The sequence below is a fragment of the Cnephaeus nilssonii genome (assembly GCF_951640355.1).
Source record: "Cnephaeus nilssonii genome assembly, chromosome: 10".
Classification (NCBI taxonomy): Eukaryota; Metazoa; Chordata; class Mammalia; order Chiroptera; family Vespertilionidae; genus Cnephaeus; species Cnephaeus nilssonii.
In genome coordinates, this window is record NC_137081.1 from 64,895,378 (window position 1) to 64,917,838 (window position 22,461).

At 39.5% G+C, this 22,461-nt stretch overlaps 1 protein-coding gene across 1 annotated transcript in view; it reads right to left on the bottom strand.

The window, feature by feature from the left end:
- ACVR2A (activin A receptor type 2A) overlaps positions 1–17,514 on the bottom strand; it is a 98,532-nt gene extending 81,018 nt beyond the window's left edge. The window contains exon 1 of the mRNA XM_079783245.1: positions 16,729–17,514. Within this exon, the coding sequence (XP_079639371.1) occupies positions 16,729–16,783 (55 nt within the window). The 5' untranslated portion in view covers positions 16,784–17,514. The remainder of the gene's footprint in view (positions 1–16,728) is intronic.
- Between the last annotated feature and the right edge of the window lie 4,947 nt (positions 17,515–22,461).

Below are 22,461 nucleotides of genomic sequence, written 5' to 3' on the forward strand. Positions count from 1 at the left end.
TGGGTTATTTGTTTTCTTCTTTATTCTTTCATTATTTGGATAACAGTCCTTTATCAGATATTATCAAATAGTGCAAATATTTTCTCCCAGTCTGTGGCTTATCTTTCAACTTATATTTTGTATTGAGTTATTTAGAATGCTTTCCACAAAAATGCTTACTAAATGCCAGACATCATTCAAAGGTCTTTATATATATTAACTTATCCAAATAACAACTGTATAAAGTACCACTATTATCTCCATTTTCCAGGTGAAAAAACTGTGGCACAGAGCGGTTAAATAACTTACCTCAGTCACAGATAGAAAATTATGGTGCTACAAGACCAGGCACTCTGGCTCCAATGCTATTAAACCTACACCGTACATTAACATAGTACTATACTGAATGAGACTGAAAGAGCACAGGTCAGCTGGTAGGTGAACACATTAACAAGCAATTATAATACTGCATATAGTAAGCAGTACCATAGGGTAAGCAATATTAAGCCCAAGTCTCCAGATATTGCTAGTTGAAACTAATTATATTTTAATTAATTCCCACAGCAAAATAAAGAATCCCAAACTCAGCCTGAGAAAGAGGAACACATTTTATAAGGGTCTGTCATTTTTCCATTCAATTAATCAGGTATCTGTCTGCTATGGTTTTGTTAGTTTTCTAGTTAAGAACAATAACTTTCCTATCAATCTTTTACTTCCCAAGACAATTCCAAATCAAGTTAGAGATCACAATCAGCATAAATGAGTTTTTAACCACACTGGTTAACGCAATACAATGGGAAACAGAGATGTCTTCGACATGTATTATAATTTTGAAGTACTTACAATAGGTAACTGAATCTAGACTAACCAAGTGTTGCTTAAGAGAGACATTCCCTTGCCCTAGCCCGTTTGGCTCAGTGGACAGAACGTCGGCCTACGGACCAAAGGGTACCAGGTTCGATTCAGCCAAGGGCACATACCCTGACTGCAGGCTTCTCCTAGGCTCTAGGCCCAGGGCAGGGCTCATGCAGGAGACTACCAATCGATGTGTTTCCCTCACATCAATGTTTCTATCTTTCCTTCTCTCTTCCACTCTCCCAAAAATCAATGGAAAAAGACCCTCAGGTGAGGATTAACAAAAATAATTAAAAATAAGAGAGATGTTCCCTTAATAACTAAAAGAACTATTTTCAATTAGCATATCAAAGTTACACGTCTCCAAAGTCAAGACTTATGCTTGTAACACAATTAATAGCAGGCTGTTTTACGTACACCCACTGATAAATTGCCACCTGGGAACAGCTAACCCATCTGGGTGACCAGGTGGCCCTGCTACTTGAGTTTCCCTTCTCATTCTCGTTTCAGCTAAAGACAAGATTATATTACTCTTTCTTCCTCACTAAGTCTCATCCTCAAGCCCTTGCTGTTTCTAGTATGAATTAAGAGTCCTTACTGGTGGTGAGATATGAATAAGCAGGGAGAGTATTACAGAGGCAGAAGAAAAAAATAAAGGCAAAATGATATGATAGAGTCCCCTCCTTTCTTACACTATATATGGAGAATCATATCATTCTCCACATGTAGTTCCTAACCATTTTCTTCCAATGGCCCTGTCCTAATAGTTAAGCCAATTGCCTTTGTCTCAAGCAATCTAGTGAGCTGCCACAAGCTGGGGGCTCTTTTGTCCTCTGAAACACAATGGTAGTCATACATGGCTTCTTTCCCTACAGGGAAAACACCATGGTGTAATGGACAAAGCCCATATTCTAAAATAAGGTAAGTGTCTGTCTGAATCTCAGTTGTGAAGCTTATTGGCTGCAGGACCCTGTTTTCTCACCTGTAAAACTGGTAACTAAGGTAGCTCAGTACCAGAAACACACTGTAGCAGGCAGGCAGTCAACAGATTTCCTTTATATTTTTCATTTGGCTCTGACAAAGGATCTCAGGATCAGTATCTCTCAGGATCAGTATCTCAAATCCTTAGAAAACAGGCTGTCAAACTCTGACTACATACCACAGTAAGAAATGCATTTTTCACTGAGACTCAGCATGTAGATAGATATAATCACACACACAACTGATATTTCACAAAATGATTCTAACCTTTGCTATAGATAATGCATTCTGATATTCTCTATTTTCTTTCTTTCTTTCTCCTCTCCTCTATAACCCTTCTCTTCTCATGACTCCTCCCTAATCACATACATGAATTTCTTTTTAGTCTGGTCACCATACCAACCTCCTGGAGCTCCAGGAAGCAGGGTACTTCCAGGATGCAAATTGCAGCAAGTGAAAGAGAGATCAGGGAATAAGGAAATTCTAATAACGCTGGGAGAAATCCATTTTTCCTCAGACATAATGTTATTCCTGAGAGTAAAGTTAGTTGTATTACTATAATACAGAACAGAGATAAAACAGGCTTGTAGATTGGTCTGGGAACTTAACCAACACATATAACAATGATCCTTATAAGAAAATGCTTCCTAGGTTTCAAAGTTTTTGGAACATAATATATTTCTAAATTGGGGAAGAGGTGCTACTTATACAATGTCCTATGTCAGGGGTTGGTAAACTATCTCCTGCAGGTCAAATACAATCTGCAGCCTGTTTTTGTACAACCCCTGAACAACGGCTTTTACATCTTAATAGTTGAAAAAAATCAAAATAATATTTTGTCACACATGAAAATCAAATTCCAGTATCTACACTAATAAGAATAAGATGCAAATTGACCGTACCTTTGCAACGCCCACCAGCCAATCAGGCGTGAGTATGCAAATTAACCCAACAAAGATGACGGGTTAATTTGCATAAATAGGCACCACCCCAGCCACTCCGGGCCTCTGGGCAGTGTGAGAAGGTGGAAAGGCAGCTCTGGCCTGAGAGAAGGCGGTGCCAGCAGCCAGGGGAAGGAAGGCCCGTTCTTGCACGAATCTTCATGCATCGGGCCTCTAGTCTATGAATAAAGTTTTATTAGAACACAGTCACACTAATTCATTTACATATTGTCCATAACAAATATGTTAAGCATGAGTCCGACACTGGGGAAACTAGAGTGAATAAGTCAGATATGGTCCCCCTCATAAGTATTAATGGAAGGCAAGTGAAAGAAAAATCTCAGAGAAATAAAAGGCACTTGGTTTGTTGTAGAAACCATCAAAGGGCCAATATGGCAAAAGATGAGGTTGGAGAAGGGCCTTATCAAGCAGTGCCTTTAAAGTCACTGGAAGGAATAGACATTGTTTCGTATTTTACATTCAGTTGTTTATGGAATAAATTACTCCCTACTCCTTTAATAAATCATTGCATTATTACAAATACTTGCAATAATATTTTAAAGTTTCATGTATATATGTATATGCAAGTATGATTGTGTTTGTGTACATAGTCTTTGATCCTCACCGTAATCTTGAGAGGTAGGTATTAGTATTACAAACTCTCCATTTTACAGATGAAGAAACTAAATTTATGGAGCTTCCCTAAGTTCACATGGTATATCATCATACCATGGTAAAGAAATGCCCAATACACAAGTTTCCTCCCTACAGAATGTTTGTTCTTTCTTCTATACCAGCCCAAAACTTGCATAATTAATTACTTTCACTGAATTTGAGATGAAGAACATTCTTACCGCTGTTAGTTAGTTTGTTTTTTAGGAAACCATTCTTTCTAACCAATAGCTACATTTGTACCAATAAGATTAGCTTTTATTTCTATAAACTAGCCCCTAATGGCCAACCACATATTCCAATGTCAGAAAATTCTATAATGTGTAACAGACTAGCTCACCTACTCTTCTGCTGATTTAGTTTCCATTTCACGAAAATAAGACTAGTTATTAATTATAAAAACATTACTTAATTGGGGCTGTTAAATATATGTTGCTAAATTAACAGGAACTACAATTCTTAGTAGGAGCTATTCTCAGGCTCCTGTAGTGAAAGATAAGATCAAAACTACCCTTCACTAATTCAAAAGGAAAAAACACACTTCTTCTATGAGCCTACTCTTTTAACTTGATTCCATCCTTCAGAAGTAAGGATCAACTTGAGTATTCTTCATAAAAGTCATTCCGATAGAGAAAATAGTACCTGACAGTTTGTTAGGCCCTCTCACCAGTTAAAGCTCCTAATTTAACTGCTTCTATTATTTCTAGTCTTCTCAGCTAACAGGCAATCTCTACTTACATTTTAACAAACAACATAATTAGCAATTAATTTCCTAATTCAATACCCAAACCAGGTTTATGTCTCTCTAAAGAACTAAGGAAGAGAATTAAAAAAGGTTACCAGGTAAGGTTTGTTATATAATATTTATATAGAATAAAAGGATGGTCAGTAGCTATTCAATCATTTTTCCCTGGTCATTTAGAAAGTTGGTTTATTCTACTTCTGAATGCCTACTAATAAATTGTTTTACTATTGCCTTGTCCATCTTGTATAAGTCAGTATCTCACAACTGCCCTTATTTATAATTTATCAGTCTCTTTTAACTTTGACTTTTCATTTCTACCCATATCATTTTAAAGCGTACTTATACAAGTAATGTCAAGTCTTAGCTTAAATAAAAATAATCAGCAAATTCTGTTCACTAATCCTGCAGCATAGAACCTCACTTCCAGGTAACACAAAACCTAGCAACCAGTTCTTTTTCTAGAACTACTTTATCTAAGGTATTAAATAAAATGGCTTACAATACTTACAGGGTGAAACTATACTTCTTTATAGAGGATAGCTTACCAAGGATAATTAGCTTTACCTGCTTCCAAAATGAAAGAAACGAAATGAAAAGAGGCAGCCACCATTATATTTTTAAATTCAGAAAAGTTTAATGTTTCTTCTGGTTTTATCTCTGTGTAATCATGTAGTTTTTTCCTAGTCAAAGATGATGCTACAGACCTTCTGCCAATATAAAACTAAGATTTCCCTGCACCAAGCACCAACTCCCCCTCCCACCAACAGTGGAGGCTTGAAATCTTTCACAGACAAAAATATTCAAGCTGACTACTTAGAGTTAGAGGCCACAGTCCTGAGTAAAATTAATAGCCCATAGTATTAACTATTTATCCTTTCAGCCTTGATTGTAAGACCTTAATAACCTATAAAGATATCAAATTCCTGAGAATTAAGATGCAAAATACGCATTTTCTACTTCTGAATCTTCAACCATAACAACAATATACTATCTTACATGTTTACAACAATTAAGAGGTGATCTAATGAAAAAATAGACATTTGAAAATAAGTAAAGCCAAAGTTCCCAATAGAAATCGGAATGTTTTGTAAATAATATAAAGTAGCAGATGCCCAAAATCTGAAGATAGAAATTTGCCACATAAATTCAATAGCCTCTGCCAAAACCGGTTTGGCTCAGTGGATAGAGCATTGGCCTGCAGACTGAAGGGTCCCAGGTTCGATTCCGGTCAAGGGCATGTACCTTGGTTGCGGGCACATCCCCAGTAGGGGGTGTGCAGGAGGCAGCTGATGGATGTTTCTCTTTCATCGATGTTTCTAACTCTCTATCACTCTCCCTTCCTCTCTGTAAAAAAATCAATAAAATATATTTTAAAAAAAACAAAACAATAAATTGAATAGCCTCTAGTCTGTTTTTTTCTCTCCTTTTTGAGGTGCGTTTTTAAGACATTGTATTCACAGTTCTCAGGTGCACAATAAATGCATCCATTTCTTTTTAAGTAATAATAAGTAGGAAAAAGTGGAGTGACGAAGAGGGAAGACTGGTAAGTGTAGGCAAGTTTTAAAATACAAAAAATGTTCAAAGCTAGAAGGGGTCTTGGAGAGTCTCTCTAGCTTAGGTTGATATAATAGACCCCTAACTGGTCTCACCTCTTCACCCCTACATACTTTCACTGTATTTCCAGATTGCTGCCAAAGTGATCCTAACACATAACCCAAATCTAGCTTCTCCTTAAAACTTGTTGCTACCTCTCCCCTCTGGATTTCATTCCAACACCTTCCCACACCAGATCATAACCCCTGCATGATCTTGTCCCTGACTCTCTCCAATCCCATCCCTGCATTTATTTCTTCAGGCAGCCAAATATTTACTGAGCTTCCACTCTGCCAGAAACTGTGCCATCCCTTAGGGGTATTGCGATGAGGTGAGAGGTGGCTCACCCTCTCTCAGAGCCTACACACCAGTAGTGAAAAGGGCAGATAATAAATAGGTAGATAAACTAAGTAGTAATTAGAGACTGTGACATGTGATGCAAGACAAACAGTCACTCTCTCAGGACCCTGTTTGTTTCTGTTACTACACATATGACAATTTGTAATTATTTATTCACTGGATTACTTACTTTAGGACTATAAGCTCCATTAGGACATAATCATGTCTGTCTTATTCCCTGTTGCATCCCAAGCACTTAGTACAGTGTCTAGCATGTAGTTCACTATTTACTAATTAAATTATTTCATCCTCTTTATTTTAGAGATAAATGGGGTTTCAGTGGTTGCCAAGGTCAAAGAAGAGTAAGTAGGAAAGAAGGAATTTGAATGAGAGACTCCAAAATTTTAATCCAAAATATCACACCACATTCAAAATATTGATCTCAAAACTGAAAGATCATGTTTTCAAAGCTTATAGCTGTTACCCAAAACAGACTTGAGAATCTTTCCAAACTTGAGTTTTACATGAAAAATTTTAAAACACCGAATTAAGACTTAAATAAAATTGTCTAAGAAAAATATTTTTAATTATAACAAATAAATAGAGATGAAGATTTACCCCAATGTTTCCTTTAATGCATGCTAGAACAATAAGACCTTAAAGAACTTGTAAAAGAACCATGATATCTGAATGTTCTAGATGTTTCCTGGCACTTATTTGTCACTTGATATAGACATTTTCTCTGGATGAACCATGTAGACTATTATCTCACATTAACTTATAAGGAATTTACCAGCAAATTTAAAATATCCCCCAAGAAGTGACGCTACATTTTTAAATGTTTTATACACTACACGCTACATTTTTAAAAATAAAACTTAAAGATAGGTTAAAAACTCACACTTATAGGGGTGGGCAAAAGTAGGTTTACAGTTTAAATGTTCTACACACATTTTAAAAGATAGGCTAGACACTAACATATACAGGAGTGGACAAAAGTAGGTTTGCAGTTGGAATACAAAGAATAAATAATAATACAAGAATAAACTGTTCCATGTACTCACAACTGTAAACCTACTTTTGCCTACCTCATATATGCAAAATCTATGAACTAGCTATGTGTTCTGTGGTATATTAATTCTCTTAGAACATATTGATTTACAATTTTTTAAAATTCTCAGAGTTTTAGGAACTTGCCAAGATCTCATAACTCGCCCATGCCCCTTCCTCTTGAAATAATGCCTTAGAACAAGCTTGATTTATCATATATAATCATAAAGATGTGAAGACCAACAGATCTTTCCTAATAATTAAGGTCTCATTTCTATAAAATATAAATTGTAAAGTTAGTAATAATTACCAGAAAAAAATCCTACCTCAAAGCTTTATCCTATATAATAAAAGTATAATATGCAAATTGACTAAACCGGCTGAACAGCGGAATGACCATCCAGATGACCATCCAGACGACCATCCAGACGACCATCCGGAAGACCATCCGGAAGACCATCCGGGACCACACTATGACACTCACTGGCGCCAGGCCAGCCAAGGCAGGTATGATGTGATTGGTAGGGGCCCGGCCATCGCCCCATGATCACCCCGCAGAGGGAGGCCCAGGCCACCAGCTGGCGAGGCGATCAATCGGGGGGCTCCATGACTGCCCCAAAGAGGGAGGCCCAGGCCACTGACTGGCAGGCTGTGGCGGGTGGGCAGCGCCTCCCTCTGCGAGAAAAGCCCGGATCCCGGGTGCCGGTGGCCAGAGGGAAGGAAGGCCTACTCTTGCACGAATTTTGTGCATCAGGCCTCTAGCATACTGATAAGCTTAATCTTTTAAAAAGCAACAGCTCCCTACACGGGGTCCTTCTAATAATTATCTTATTGCTTTCCATTTATTTTCTTCAGCAACATTAGAAAATAAAATGATTCCCAATGTGACTTTAGCTACTAAGAAAATAGTCAACCAAAGAAAAAAGAGCTTTTATCTAGTCCAAAAGAATGGTATTGAAAAGGTTTAGGATTCAGGCATGAATAGCATATATCACATCAGAAAATTTCTAAATCTACTTCTATAGAACAGTGTAATTTACTGTGAGGAAAATGACTCATGTAGATTTCAAAGAATACTTAAACACAAACAACATATTGAGTCACTTGTGCTCAGAATTCTTTAACTCGACAGCACAATGGCTACAAACCCATCAAACAATGTCTCTGCCCTTTAAAAGAATAGTACATGCTATCGTGTGTTTTAAGTGCTCTTATTTTTCCAAATCTAAGTCTGTATTTTCATTCATGCTTATAATATAAACTCATATCTGTGTTTAGAATTTCTTTTGTTATGAAAGTGCTTCCTCTTTTCTTCTGGCTTGTTATTTCTTTATCAATTTTATTTAGTAGTGCTACCATACTACCTAAATCTTCAGGCTGCTTTTCTGTCCTATACGCCAAATATGTGTATTCGGGACATCAATCATGATCATATCATCCACTCCTATCTCCTCTAACTTTTAATTACTTTTCCTTTGGACTTAACCCCCTTCAACTGAGATTATTCTACTTCTTCAAGCAATTCTAAACATCTTTTCATCTTATAAATCTCTTCTTTATATTTAGGCAAAATTCCTACATTCTAACTTGCCTTTTATCCATAATCAAGTTTACTCACAAATGCCCTCTATGTTTCTTATTCTATTTTGTACCTTTTCCTTCATATTAAGATGAATAACCTTCTCAACCTCCTGCCAAGACATTTTTTTTTCCTATTATTAGAATCTATATTTTCCAGCAAGCCTTTCCTAAATGAAAAACATCTGAACTCTTCAAACTTACAACTGATTTTGTTTTAGCACCTTTGTGTGTGCTTAATTCATCCAACTGGTCCAGAAGAAAGGACAACTCAGCCACAGCAGGCCCATGTTCTCCCTCAGGATCAGTTTTCCCTCAATTCTGTATCTAATTATATGTTCTCTACTGTAGATCAAATAATGAGCATATTTTTCAGTGCACACTATTTTTAATTGCAAATATTTACTTATTCAGCTTCCTTCTCTATTTAAGAGTAGAATAAGAGATTGGTGAACTAGGTCAGTATTTTTTAGGAGTTTAGTACCAATTGATCATGGAATTAATTAATGGGTCATAATAAAAATGTTTTTAAATACAACTGAATATAAAAATAAATAAGTGTCCTACACACAGTATGAGTTAGTTCATGAAACTTCAATTTCTGATACATATTTATGTATATGGGAACTGAATCATGATGCAATGTGTATTTCTTATTACAGTTATGATTAAAGAAAAAAGTTGAAAGTCACTGAACTTGAAGATCTCTAAGATGCCTTCTAAATCTACATGATTCAAATTATATTAAAAGAGTTAGTCTAAGGATCAGAGACAGCATTTTTTTAAAAAATGAAGAGAACTTAATGATACCAAAAAAACCAACAAAATCATTTTTTCTTAATAAAATGTCACTATTAAACTCTAACCTTAAAATTAAAGAATTATAAAGCTATTAGAGTAGAAAAAAGTCCAGAGATCATCTAATCCAATTTTACCACTTTAATACACTGAAAACTCAGGCCCAAAAATGAAAAAAATTCACCTCATTTGTTCAATAAACATTTGTTGAGCACTTACTGAATGCCAGGTTTAGGACATGTCTGTGAAAAAAAAAAAAGATATCTTTGAAGAGCTCATAGTCTAAAGTGCATATAGGTGAGTACGCACTTGGAATAATTACTGGAATCAAGGTAATTTACAAAGTATAAAAAAACAGAAAGCAACTCTCAATCTGGGTTGAGTGGCAGAGAAAATGTTTCTAAAGAGGTGATACTTCTCAGTCTTAAAAACAAGGAGTTAGCCAGGGAAAGGAGGAAGAAATAACTTGTACAGAAAGGCACCATACTGATATACAATAAAGGATAATACATTCAGGAAACAGCAAGTCGAGTTTGTATAGCTGCAATATAGGACTCATGCTGGGGAGGAGCCACAGCAGAACACCTAACACTTATGTGACATTTAATCTTCAAAACAGTCTGTAGGGTAGGCACTATTAATATCCCCATTTTATAGATGACAAAACAAGCACAAAAGGTGAAGTGATTTGTCCAAGGTTAAGTTGAGAAGCCAATATGTAAAACATGAAAACCAAGGAAGTCTAACTCCAGAGCCTATACTCTTAGCCACTATCCCAAGAGGTCAGAGAAAAGAGGCAATAATCTGCCCTAACAGGTTTGGCTCAGTGGATAGAGCATTGGCCTGTGGACTGAAGGGTCCCAGGTTCGATTCCGGTCAGGGGCATGTACCTTGGTTGCGGGCACGTACCCAGTGGGGGTGTGCAGGAGGCAGCTGATCGATGTTTCTAACTCTCTATCCCTCTCCCTTCCTCTCTGTAAAAAAATCAATTAAAAAAAAAAAAGAGGCAAGAATCAAATATTAAAGGACTTTGTATGCCATTCTAACACTTAGATTTTATGCTAAAGGTGGCTCAACAGTCAGTGAAAGGTTTTAAGCAGGAATTATATATACAGATTTATTTTTTAATGAGGTCAATCTAGCATCTATGTGGATGGACTGGAAGAGAAAGTAGTAACAAGGAACTAGCTAGTCTTAGCTAGAAAGGTACTACAATTATTCAGGTAAGAAAAATGATGATGAGCTAGACAGTGGCAGTGCTGCCACCTGAACCCAAGCCTAATGACCACCACAACCACATTCCTGTCCACTATCCATAAGAACCTCCCAATTTTTTCCCTTGAGCCCACCATTCCAACAGTATAAGAAATCCAACCTTGCCCTGATGGCTCAATTGGTTGGAGTGTCATCCTGTATATCAAAAGGTTGTGGATTCAATTTCCTGTCAGGGCACATGCCTAGGTTGTGGGTTCAATCTCCAGTCAGGGCACTTATGGGAAGCAAGATCAATGTTTCTCTCTCTCCCTCCCTCCCAGCCTCCCTTTGTCTGTCTCCCTCTCTAAAATGAATAAACATATCCTCAGGTGAAGATAGGGAGAAAGAGAGAGGGGGGGGGTTGGAATGAGAGAGAGCGCGAGTGAGCGCCAACCTCAGAGACAACACGTTCTCTTTAGGTCCCTTTATTAAACAAAACCTGACCACGTGATGTATTAGGTATATGAAAGTGACTAACAGAAATCTAGTTGGAGAATGAAGAGAAGTCAATTGTGCACTATAGTAGTTTTCTTTCTTTCTTTTTTTTAGTATGTTTTTATTGATTTCAGAGAGAGGAAAGGAGAGGGAGAGAGAGAGAGAAACATGCATGAGAGAGAAATATAGATTAGCTGCCTCCACCACCTACTGGGGATGGAACCTGCAACCCAGGCATATGCCCTGATAGAAATCGAACCACAAAACCTCCTGGTGCATGGGTCAACACTCAACCAACTGAGCCATACCAGTTGGGCTTACCCTCTTGACTTCTCCTTCCTCTATACACTATTCCTGGAACTTTCATGTTCAATAGTCAATTTAAAATCAATGTTCTGTCTAGACATGACTATTATAACCAAACAGAATTAAATTTACCACAGAGGAAAACTCTAATGTGGCCCCAGCTGTGGCAATAAATATACTCTCTGGCCTGGTCAAATTCTGGTTTAAATAGAGATGAATGAATATTAACAGGAGGTAGACTTTTTGAAAGCAACAAAAAATTAAAGAATACCAGAATATTAAAAAGGGAATAAGAGCAATCTAAAGTTTGATAAAGCCATTTGATTGCAAGACAGTAGCACTACTCCCAAGTAAGTGTGTGTGTGGTATTCCAGAAACCAACAAATGAAAGAATAGTGGAAAAGATTATTTGGTCAATTCTCAAGCATTCTAAATTTAATCCATTTTCATTTAAACCATGAATGAGACCTCTGGAGGCACATGTTGTTAAACCACGAGTGGGTTCCATAACCAAACAGCCTACAGTATAAGGAAGTACAGAAGGAATGGAGGAACTATAAAGAAAATGAATGAAATGAGTTACAAGATAAGGAACAGTGAAGGAATTCTAGTGATCTCAATGTCAAGCATTGTGTACCTTACCTAGCTTACTATCTGAGGGGCACCATGACAAATGGCAATATAAGAGGAACATAAAAAGAAAAAATTAAATCACAGATTTATGAGACACCAAAGATAAGAAATAAGAGGACTTACAAAAGTAAAAAAGCAACAAAGCAGTTTTAGAATCTAAAGGGACAATTTAAAGATTAAAACTTCTTTTGGTTTAGTTATGCTTTACTTCTCATTAAACAGTGATTCTGATAGACCCAAAAGGTGAGATGTCAGTAATATCAGAGAGATATATATGGGAAGTGTGTTACAAAGACAATATGAGGCTTATTTGCATACTTTTTGTGGGAGTGACTTCAGAATTTTTCCTCTCACTGGTGTAATGCTATTTAATGTAAGAGTTTCACTGTAATTCTTAACCTGGTTGGCTGACTTCAAAACAGTAAGCACTTATTAATTATGGTCAAATTTTAACCTTAAAAAGGACAAGAGTCTATTAATATATTATAGAATATTACTTAGTATAGCCTAAATGAGCCTAATGGTAAGCAAAAACCTGCAAGAAAATTATGTAATTATTAAATCACTTTAAAAGTTTCTTGAAATTAAAGTTAGCTAGACAAAAAAATATATATCCTTTAAAAAAAAAAAACACAGAATTTACACCTTGAACCATTCAGGAATCATGCAATAGTGGACATTATTTCTTCCATATGAAACTTAATAAAACTTTCAGGCATCATGTTAAATACACACTACGCACACAAACACACCCTGATGCCACAGCCCAAGCAGTAAGGATAAAAGGAAATATCTTTAAAGACAATTATTATGGCAAAAAAAACTACTGGATCAAAAGCAAATATAATTAAACTAGATAAAACTGACCAATCATTCATCATACCCATGAATATGCAATCTTCATGAGCACTCCGTAACAAATGATTAGAGTTTATTCCTAACAGTCAGCAAAGTATTTTTAGTAAAGTATAATAGGATGAAATAATGTATATACGTATAGTCTATTTCTCTAATCATTCTAATTTTTAAAGATAGTGAAAAAAATGAAAACTCAAACTCTCTCACCTGGAGATCACCAATACCATGTACTTAACAAAATTTAGATCACTGGAGGAGGAGCAGAACCCCTTTACTAATATACTAATGCTTTTAAAAATTAAAAGTTTAAAGTAGAGCTTCTCCACCTCAACACTACTGACATTTTAAGCTAGATAATTCTTTGTTATGGAAGGCTGTGCAGTGTATTATAGGATGATTAGCAGCATCCCTGCCTCTACCCACTAGATGCCAGTATCACACCCTCCCCTCCTCTCCTGTAGTTGGGACAACCAAAAATGTCTCCAAATGTCCCCTGGGGTAGAGGTGCAGGGGTAGGGAGCAAAAGTTACCCAAGCTTGAGACTATTGGCTTCTCATAAATAAGTAAAAATTCAAAATGAATGGGAAGATCCCAGGAGGTGGTGGATATTTTGTTTCCCTTCTGCTCTTGATGTTCCAATATATTATATTTGAATTTGATCACAGCCTACATTTAAGAGATTCTGCCATTTAGAAAACAAAGCATTTAATATCTATCATTTGTTAGCCAAAGTTCAGAAGAGTCCCAGAAGATTCACTGCACTGCCAATTCCCCCTCCAACCACACACTTACTCACAGAAATACACACAGTATTGCCTAGTTGAACAAAAGAAAATGCACATATTACTTCATTTTCATTTCTTATTTCATCAAATATATGGACCAGACTGTTCCAACTCCAAAGGAATTCTCAACGTATTCAATGCAACTCAAATAGTACCACAATAGTTTCATCACTTTAGGTAGGATAAAACCAAGAACTAGAGCAAGTATTAAACTCATCCTTATATTTTAACAAATTGTGGAGAAAAGGTACAAATTAACCACAATGCTTTAAAAAAAAAAAAAACAACAACAACTAAGTAGGTTTCTGTTTGGAAAAAAAAAAAGCTGAGGAGGAATGAAAAAAAAAAAATCAAAATCAAAGGGAATCTGTAGACATTTCTGGATGAGGGCAAAACTCAAAAATGTTTCCCCTGGAATGAGAGGAGGAAATTACACACTTGGCCATACCCTACAGGAATAGTCTGTATAATCAGTCTCCAGTGTGCATACCATGGAATGGAAACTGAAAAATAAAAATGCACAAAATACTAAAGAAAACAGTAAACATCCATCCTAAACACCTGAAATAAATTTGTTCTTTACTACTAATCTCCAGTTGATTGAAAATGTTCAAATATCCAGAAACAAAAAACTGAAAACCTGAAAAAAAATTTTAATTTTCATAAAAATTGTCATCCTCATGCCAGATTACAAATTACACAGAAAAATCAAATAGGAAAAGAAACATAATAACCCCTTTTTAAAGTGCATTTGATTCACAACAAAAGCTCTTAAAAAGCAGACATTTTAAGTTGTAATCATCTTCATGTATAAATAAGGATTAAAGTCTTTAAGATTAGTTCAATTATCTTCAATAGAATACTTTATTCAACTAGGAACATTTACTTAAAAAAAAAACTATGCAACAATATATAATTATCAGTTTAATGTAAGTAGAATATCTATATACTCTATAGCAACAAACTAGAGCAAGTATTAAACTCATCCTTAAATTTATTTCAAAATTTTAGCTATTAACCCTCCTGGCCCAGTGAAAATACTCCTACAAGAAACGAATGCTCAATTCTTTTTTTTCTCCCAAACCAAGCAGAGGAAGCTGTGAGATCTGTAGTGGCAGCCTGCTTTTCCAGAAGTAATACCTTGAGACTGCTCAAGAAGAACCTCCTTCACCAATGAGTGTGACTCAGGTGAGCTTGGGAGGGAATAATGTCCACTATTCTTTGGTCAGTGGCCATGATGCCCCTCCTCCTCAAGGGCAGGAGATCAGAAAGAGGGATTTGAACAAGAGGAGTTCACCAACCAGAACATACAGGAGCAGGGGAGAAAGAGTACTACTGGAAAAATAAAACCCTCATGGTTAAGTCATGTCACAAAAGCCAGGGGTTTAATGTTATCAAGGTATTCATTCCTTTTAGAGACACCATTGTTTATCTTCCTCTCCAAACGTGCACAAAAAGAACTGTCAGCCTGCCTTAAGCATGCACCTTCTTCCATTTAAACAGACATGATTCTTTTGGTTAATCTCTGGCAATGATCGCCATTTCACAACACATTCAGCCCACCCGGAACTGATCAATACCACTACAGACATAAGACTAGACTTTATCCATTTATTAACCACAAGGAAATGTACCATTCAGCAAAATTCTATACATTACAAAAGATTCTATTAAAAAGGGGGGTGGGGAGGATGGACCTCTCTCTCTCTCTCTCTCTCTCTCACACACACACACACACACACACACACACACACACACACCACAGAGGTACACAAAGAAAAGACTACCACCCTCTAATTTCCCTGAGGCAAATGAGATAAAGACATGGCCATAAAACCTGTCAATTCCAACCCCCCACCCCCACCCCATAATTCTATCTCACAACCTAGCAACTGATTTTTTAATTTTACGATAAATAAATCCATTGCGACTTTAAAATTGTTCATCTATGCAACTAACTCTTGTTATGTGCATTTGCACACCTCTGAGCTAGATGACACATTTTCAGAATTTCAAATACAAAAGCCTAGCTAGTTTTCCAACCACTGGTTGCAACCACAGAACGTTCTCACGAAATCAAAATTTCAAATACAAAAGGGCCAGATTATTCTTCCAACCTCGAGCCAAAACCTACTTTATGAATACAGTGTATTTGACTGTGTGAGCAATTTCAAATGGGCTATTCTAACCCGAAAACAATGCTTCAATACAACGCGTTTAAAACAAGTATTCCGTAGGTAAGCAAAATCGATGCCAGAACAGAGCACATAAATGGTGGTTGAGAGCCAGCACATTACCAACACAGCGGCATACCTCTCCTGCACTGGGGTATAGTTAATACCCCAACAACAACTACAACTATTTTTAACACTGCTGGACACTGAAGTTGAAGGAAACGTGAGGGGAGACCCGATGAAATTGCCGATAGGATCCATTGTTTCTCACGGTCAAAATTAAGTAGCAACTGGCTCGATCTCTGCGGTGATAGTCACTTGGTGGAGCACTAATTAAAAGATGATTTAAAGAGAAAAAAAAATACACCCTTCTTTTTGGAGAATGCCACACTAAATGACACGTTAGAATCCGCCTTTCAGGTCTCCAACCTGTGCATGAATTGTTACTTGTGGTATTTGCGGCTTGCTTGCAACCCAACCGGCGCTGTCACCCAGCGTTATGGCCACAAAACCATGACTTTCTCACTTCCACAACAACAGAGCAGTCAGCCTTATCAGTGAGCAACCTCACTCAACACCAGGAAAATGCACGGAGGTTTCCAGATCCCAATCAGACCTGGGGGGGCGGCAGCCGAGGGGCTCGGGGTGGGTGGGGGGGGGCAATGTTCCCCCCGGCTCCCCCGGAGCTCGCCGGCCCACAGGGCGGCCGCCGGCGCGCACGGCGGCTGCAGCCCGCCCGCCCGGGCACCTACCTGAAGAGCAGGAGATAAGAAAGACGGCGAACGCCAACTTTGCAGCAGCTCCCATGTTCCCGAGGCGCCGGGGAAGCCGGAGCAAGTTCTCGCTAGATATCCAGTTCCCTGGGTCTTCCTCGGAGACAAACCTCCTGGTGTAAAATCAACCGTCATAAAACATATTCGGAAGCCCCGATCAAAAAAACGTTCACGGGTTTTAAAAAAAAAAAAAAAAAAGGGAGAGAAAAAGGAAAAAAAAAAAAAAGAAGGGGGGAAAAAAAGAGCACAACAATAAAAAAAAAAATGCACCACGGGGGAAAAACCGCCACACACACCCACAACACACAAAACCGAACCACGAGAAGCCAACAACAACAAAAGCAGGTTTAAATCACTGTCAGAATCACTGTCAGCGCCGCTCGCCTCGCGGGTCTCTTGGAACAAAACGCCAGGCGGAGGCGACGAGGCGGCGGCGGCGGCGGCGTTCGCTGCCGCCCGGACAGTCCGGGAACCGAGCTGGGTCCGACGTCCGGACCGACCTTCAACCCGGACACCCAAAGTCCGCGGACCACTGAGGGCCGAGCTCGCAGCGGCGGCGGCCCAGGAGGCGGCGGCGTGGGGACGGAGCGGCGGGCGGGCGGGCGGGCGGCGGCGGCGGCGGCGGCGGTCCAGGCGGCGGCCAAGTTCTGGTCCAGGCGCTGGCTCCGGCTCCGGGCTCCGAGCTCGGCCGCGTTTTCGGTCCCCTGGCCTCCGCCGGCCCCGCCCCCTGGACTTCCGGTTCCGGTCCGAAGCTGGAAGGCAGGCTTGGTGGAGGAACGCTCCGCGGCGGCGGTGGCGGCGGTGGCGGTGGCGGCTGCGGGGCGCTGCGCGCGTGCCGGGCCGGGAGCGCGAGGAGATTGTGGGGCTGGCGAGGCGGGCGCGGGGGAGAAGTAGCGAGCGAGGGCGGGGCCGGGAGGACGCGGAGGCGGGGCCGACGGAGGCGCGCTACCGCCAGGCCTGGGCGTCCGGCCTGCTCGGCCGGCGGGGCTGCGGGCTCCCGGGGGTGGGCGGGTCGAGGCGGTGGGCGGTGGGCACACCTGGCGCGTTAACCGCGCCACACCGGCCTTTGTGGAGCGCGATCCCGAATGGTCGGGGGAGCCCAGGACGAACAGGACTTCGAGGCGAGGCGGGGGGCCGGCGACTCCTCCGGGGGGGCGTCTGCGGCGCCCTGTCTTTCCTCTGGGGGACGCCTCGTCCGCTCCGAGACTCCGGGCGCCGGGAAGCCGCGGGTGGGAACCGGTCCGCTGCGCCGACCCAGCTGCCCGAGCGAGCTCGGCATTGTGCGAGCTGATGTATCTGTGCTACCGGCCTGAGCGATGCATCCCACCCCTGTGGCTTCTGCTTGAGCGCGTTGTATTTAGGCTAAAAAGAAAAAAAAAAAGGTGCCCACCCGATCAGAATATCCACAATTTTCACGTTGTGCAGTTTGAAAACTTGAATCCATTCCCACCATTCCTTTTAATACACGAATCATCATTGTGTTGAGAACTGTTGTGCATGTAATAGGTTCGCAAGTACCTGCAGATTTTGATCGACATATTTGAAGGTCAGACAATTGTTTGCTTTTTTCAACTTTTAGGGCCTGTTTTTATCCCTTAACCTAAGTTGGTTGCCGTTCTAGGCATGGAGTTGGATCTAAAATGTAAAAATTGTATTCCTAACTCAAGGAGCTCACAGTATTTGCTCTACTCGAATTTGTGACTACAGAATACAAACTAAAGACGGTATTTAGCAAGCTCCGTGAAGGTAGGATCTCATCTGTTTAGTATATGATGGGTCATTAATAAGTAATTATATAAATTATATAGGGATTCACTGCCTTTTTCAAAAATCCAGTTGTTTTCAGTTGTATTCTACAAATATTTGTTTTTATTAATAAAAATAATAATGCAACTGTATTATAAGGCTAATTCATGTTTTACTTGTGGCTTTCTGATTCCTACATTTTTCCCACAAAGTCAAGCCTTTTCCCTTGTATTTATAGTGTTTTTCTCTTCCTCGAAATTACTCTGTATTTCTATTAAATTCATCCTGTAAGTATCTGCCCATTTCTACAGCTTGTCAAGGTTACTAGCAATCATTGTGGCACTTTAAACTCTCTCTGAGACTCCCAGTTCCCAAGTCATGGTACTTGGAATTTGATATTGTGCAACAGTTAAGAAAAGTCTAAAGATGATCTTCAAGGTATCTAAAAGATCTCATGTAGTTCTTTAGACTTTATGAGCTGTTCAAAGGAATAAATATAAACCATTTTCCATTCGCTGGTTGAATTAAGAGTTGCCACTAACATTTCTGGAATGGAAGAGTGTATTTTATTTAGAACTACCTTCATTTCATTCAGGAATTTGATGTCGGTTATACCCTGGATCAGGCCCCACTGTTGTCTTATCTCTGAATCACTTCAATATTTTTGAATTGTGAAACCAGAGCATGTGGAATAACTGGAATAACCAGAAATATGACTAAAACTTGAAAACATATTCCTTATCTTACCACCCAAATTCCCCAGTATAAGAATGTAAGAGGAGATAAAAATAATTTTTCTGTAGTATGAAAGAGGGACAACTAATCAGTCTTCACTACAGTATTCTTCTCTAATAAAGAGTTAAAATAACCCCATGGGAAATATTAGCATCCATTAACAGTAGTTATCTGTTTTGTTCCTAAATCTGTGTTCACCTTGCCCTGTGCATTTTTCAAAAATTCAAAAACAACCTGTTAAGACTAATTCCTATGGGAATTCCAAAACTTAAAAAGAGGTAGCTGCAACTGACCCTACTGCCCTTTTTGCAGAATCACTTTTTTTTTTTTTTTTATCTACAAGTCCAATGGTGCAAGCTGTACAAACCTGATTTAGGAAGAATGGTGAGGAAAGGAAAATGAAACATGAAAGAAATTCTGGTCTGCCAGAGCATTAGGCATGTGTTAACTTAGCTAACATCACTCAGTCCAAAAACTTGAGACCTACCCTAATAGCCGCTCCAATGCTAGAATTTCAAGTCCAGAGTCCCAGCAACAAGTTCAATTAAACTGCAAATTATTCCCAGCTGGAAGAATCTTGAGAAGCCAGTCCGACCTAGAGATGCAAGTATGTGTTGGCTGGATGAGGAGACAGAGGTAAATGGGAGTCACAAACAGTTCCAGAATAAAGGATGATTTTTTATGCTAGAAACTCATGGCTCAAAAAGGTATGGATAGACTACAACTTTAAAGTAGGGCTAGAATTGAACTAGCCTTTGAGATTGGATAGAATGGCATATATTGTGAGGAAATTTATCTTAAGGTATTCACCTGCCTTTGGACATAACCAATAGTCACATATAAGCAACACATGCCAAATCTTTCTTCCTTCATCTTCAGGAAGATGATAGAATCCCTGTAGAGCCGAAACCAGTTTGGCTCAGTGGATAGAGCATCGGCCTGCGGACTCAAGGGTCCCAGGTTCGATTCCGGTCAGGGGCATGTACCTTGGTTGCGGGCACATCCCCAGTAGGGGGTGTGCAAGAGGCAGCTGATGGATGTTTCTCTCTCATCGATGTTTCTAACTCTATCCCTCTCTCTTCCTCTCTGTAAAAAGTCAATAAAATATATTTTTTAAAAAAAATCCCTGTAGAGTATGAGGGATGTTGAATTCCTCCTCAATGAAGGATTTAAATGTATTTCTGCTGCTTTTTAGCTACTGTAAAAATCTTTTGGTTTCAGATAAAATAGGCATTCCAGAAGTAGCACAACTAATGAATTTTTCATATGCCAATGCTGTAAAGTAAGCATGTCAAACTCTCGGCCCGTGGGCCGCATGCGGCCCATAATGAATATTTTTTTGCAGCCCAGCCAATATAACAGTATGTAAGAAATGTTTTAATAAAAATTTTGTAACTTAATTTTTACAATATCCTGTTATACATAATCCAATATAATAAGAGAGGAATATGCTAATTATCCGTTACGCCATGAGGCAAAACGACGACATGAGGCATAACGACCGGATCACGGATCTGCAGGAGGGTGGGGCAGCGAACTACAAGCGGGTGGTGGAAAGCTACAGGAGGGGGCAGGGCAGCAAGCTATGAAGGGGGGGAGGGAGAGAGGGGGACGGGGGGGGGCTATAGGAGGGTGGCAGTGAGATACTGGCTACAAGCGGGCAGCAGAGAGCTGCAGGAGGGGGCAGGACACCAAGCAAGCGGGAGGTGGAGAGCTACAGGAGGGGGCAGGGCAGCAAGCTATGAAGCGGGGGAGGGAGAGAGGGGGACGGGGGGGGGGCGAGCTATAGGGGGGTGGCAGTGAGCTACTGGCTATAAGCGGGCAGCAGAGAGTTACAGGAGGGGGCAGGACACCAAGCAAGTGGGAGGCAGAAAGCTACAGGAGGGGGCAGGGCAGCAAGCTATGAGGGAGGGGTGGGGGGAGCTACAGGAAGGCAGCAGCTACTGGCGCACGGATTCGTGCACAGGGCTACTAGTTATTAATAACAAACCACAACGTTTGCTAATGACTGATTACTGTAATCGTGCATTCATTTCCCTTACACGCCTTTCGCACAGGCGCACCTTTTCTCTCCACTAATACTAGCAGCGAATATTTTAGCAGATGATTGCCACGTCATTAGTCTTAGACTGACTTGTTTGGTGTGTGCAATAGGAAATAGTTCGCTTTCGGAGAACAAGAAAAATAGGTTTATTTGCATTACGCTTATTAATTTGTGCAGTTATTCAATGTCTGGTAAGTTAATGTTCAAGAAAAAATATTAATTTTTATTAAAATGTTCTATTATTTTATGTTAACGATTACTCATTTATTTCAGCCCTTTGTATTCAGCATGTCTCTATTGAAATAAACCTACATTTCTATGAAAATTTAAGCTTTTATTTTTTTTTGCAGCCCACATAAACTTAAACCTCATTTATTTGGCCTGTGTTAGCCTTTGAGTTTGACATGCTTGCTGTAAAGCATAATACATGGGGAACAAACTTGGTACTTTGGTAGGTCAAAGGAAGGCAGATAACAATCAGCATATTTTTCATGAATCCTCCTGTCCCTAAATGTGCAAGGTGGGAAGAAAACTCCCTATATCCTAGCTTTTGTTACAGTTATTCCTTTCTTTCTAATTACATCTAGCCTTAGTATTGCACAGTACCAAAGGGATAAAAAAGGCATAATAAGGATAAGAATGTGGGAGTAGAGGAGGGACAAAACATTAAGGTCGAATAATCTAGAACAGAAAAGTGAGCTAGACGAGCTAAGAGAAACCAGCTATGGTGGAAATAATGTTTCCAACATGTAATTAAGCTCTAGCTGGTTTTGCCTGTGGACCAAAGGGTCCCAGGTTCGATTCCAGGCATGTACCTTGGTTGCAGGCTCCTCCCTGGTCCAGGCCCTGATTGGGGTTTATGCAGGAGGCAACCAATCAAATTTGTTCTCACATCGATGTTTCTGTCTTTCTGTTTCTCTTCTACTCTCTCTAAAAATCAATGAAAAAATATCCTAGGATGAGGATTTAAAAAAAAAAAAAAAAAGCTACATTAGCCAGGCCAGTTGGTTGAGGATCTTCCCATGCACCAAGAGGTTGCATGATTCCATTTCCCATGAGGCACATGCCCCAGTTGCAGTTATATCCCCAGTAGTGGGCGAGCAGGAGGCTGCCGATGGATGTTTCTCCCTTTCCCTTTGTCTCTCTCTAAAATCAATTTTTAAAAAGCTATACTAACCCAACTGGTA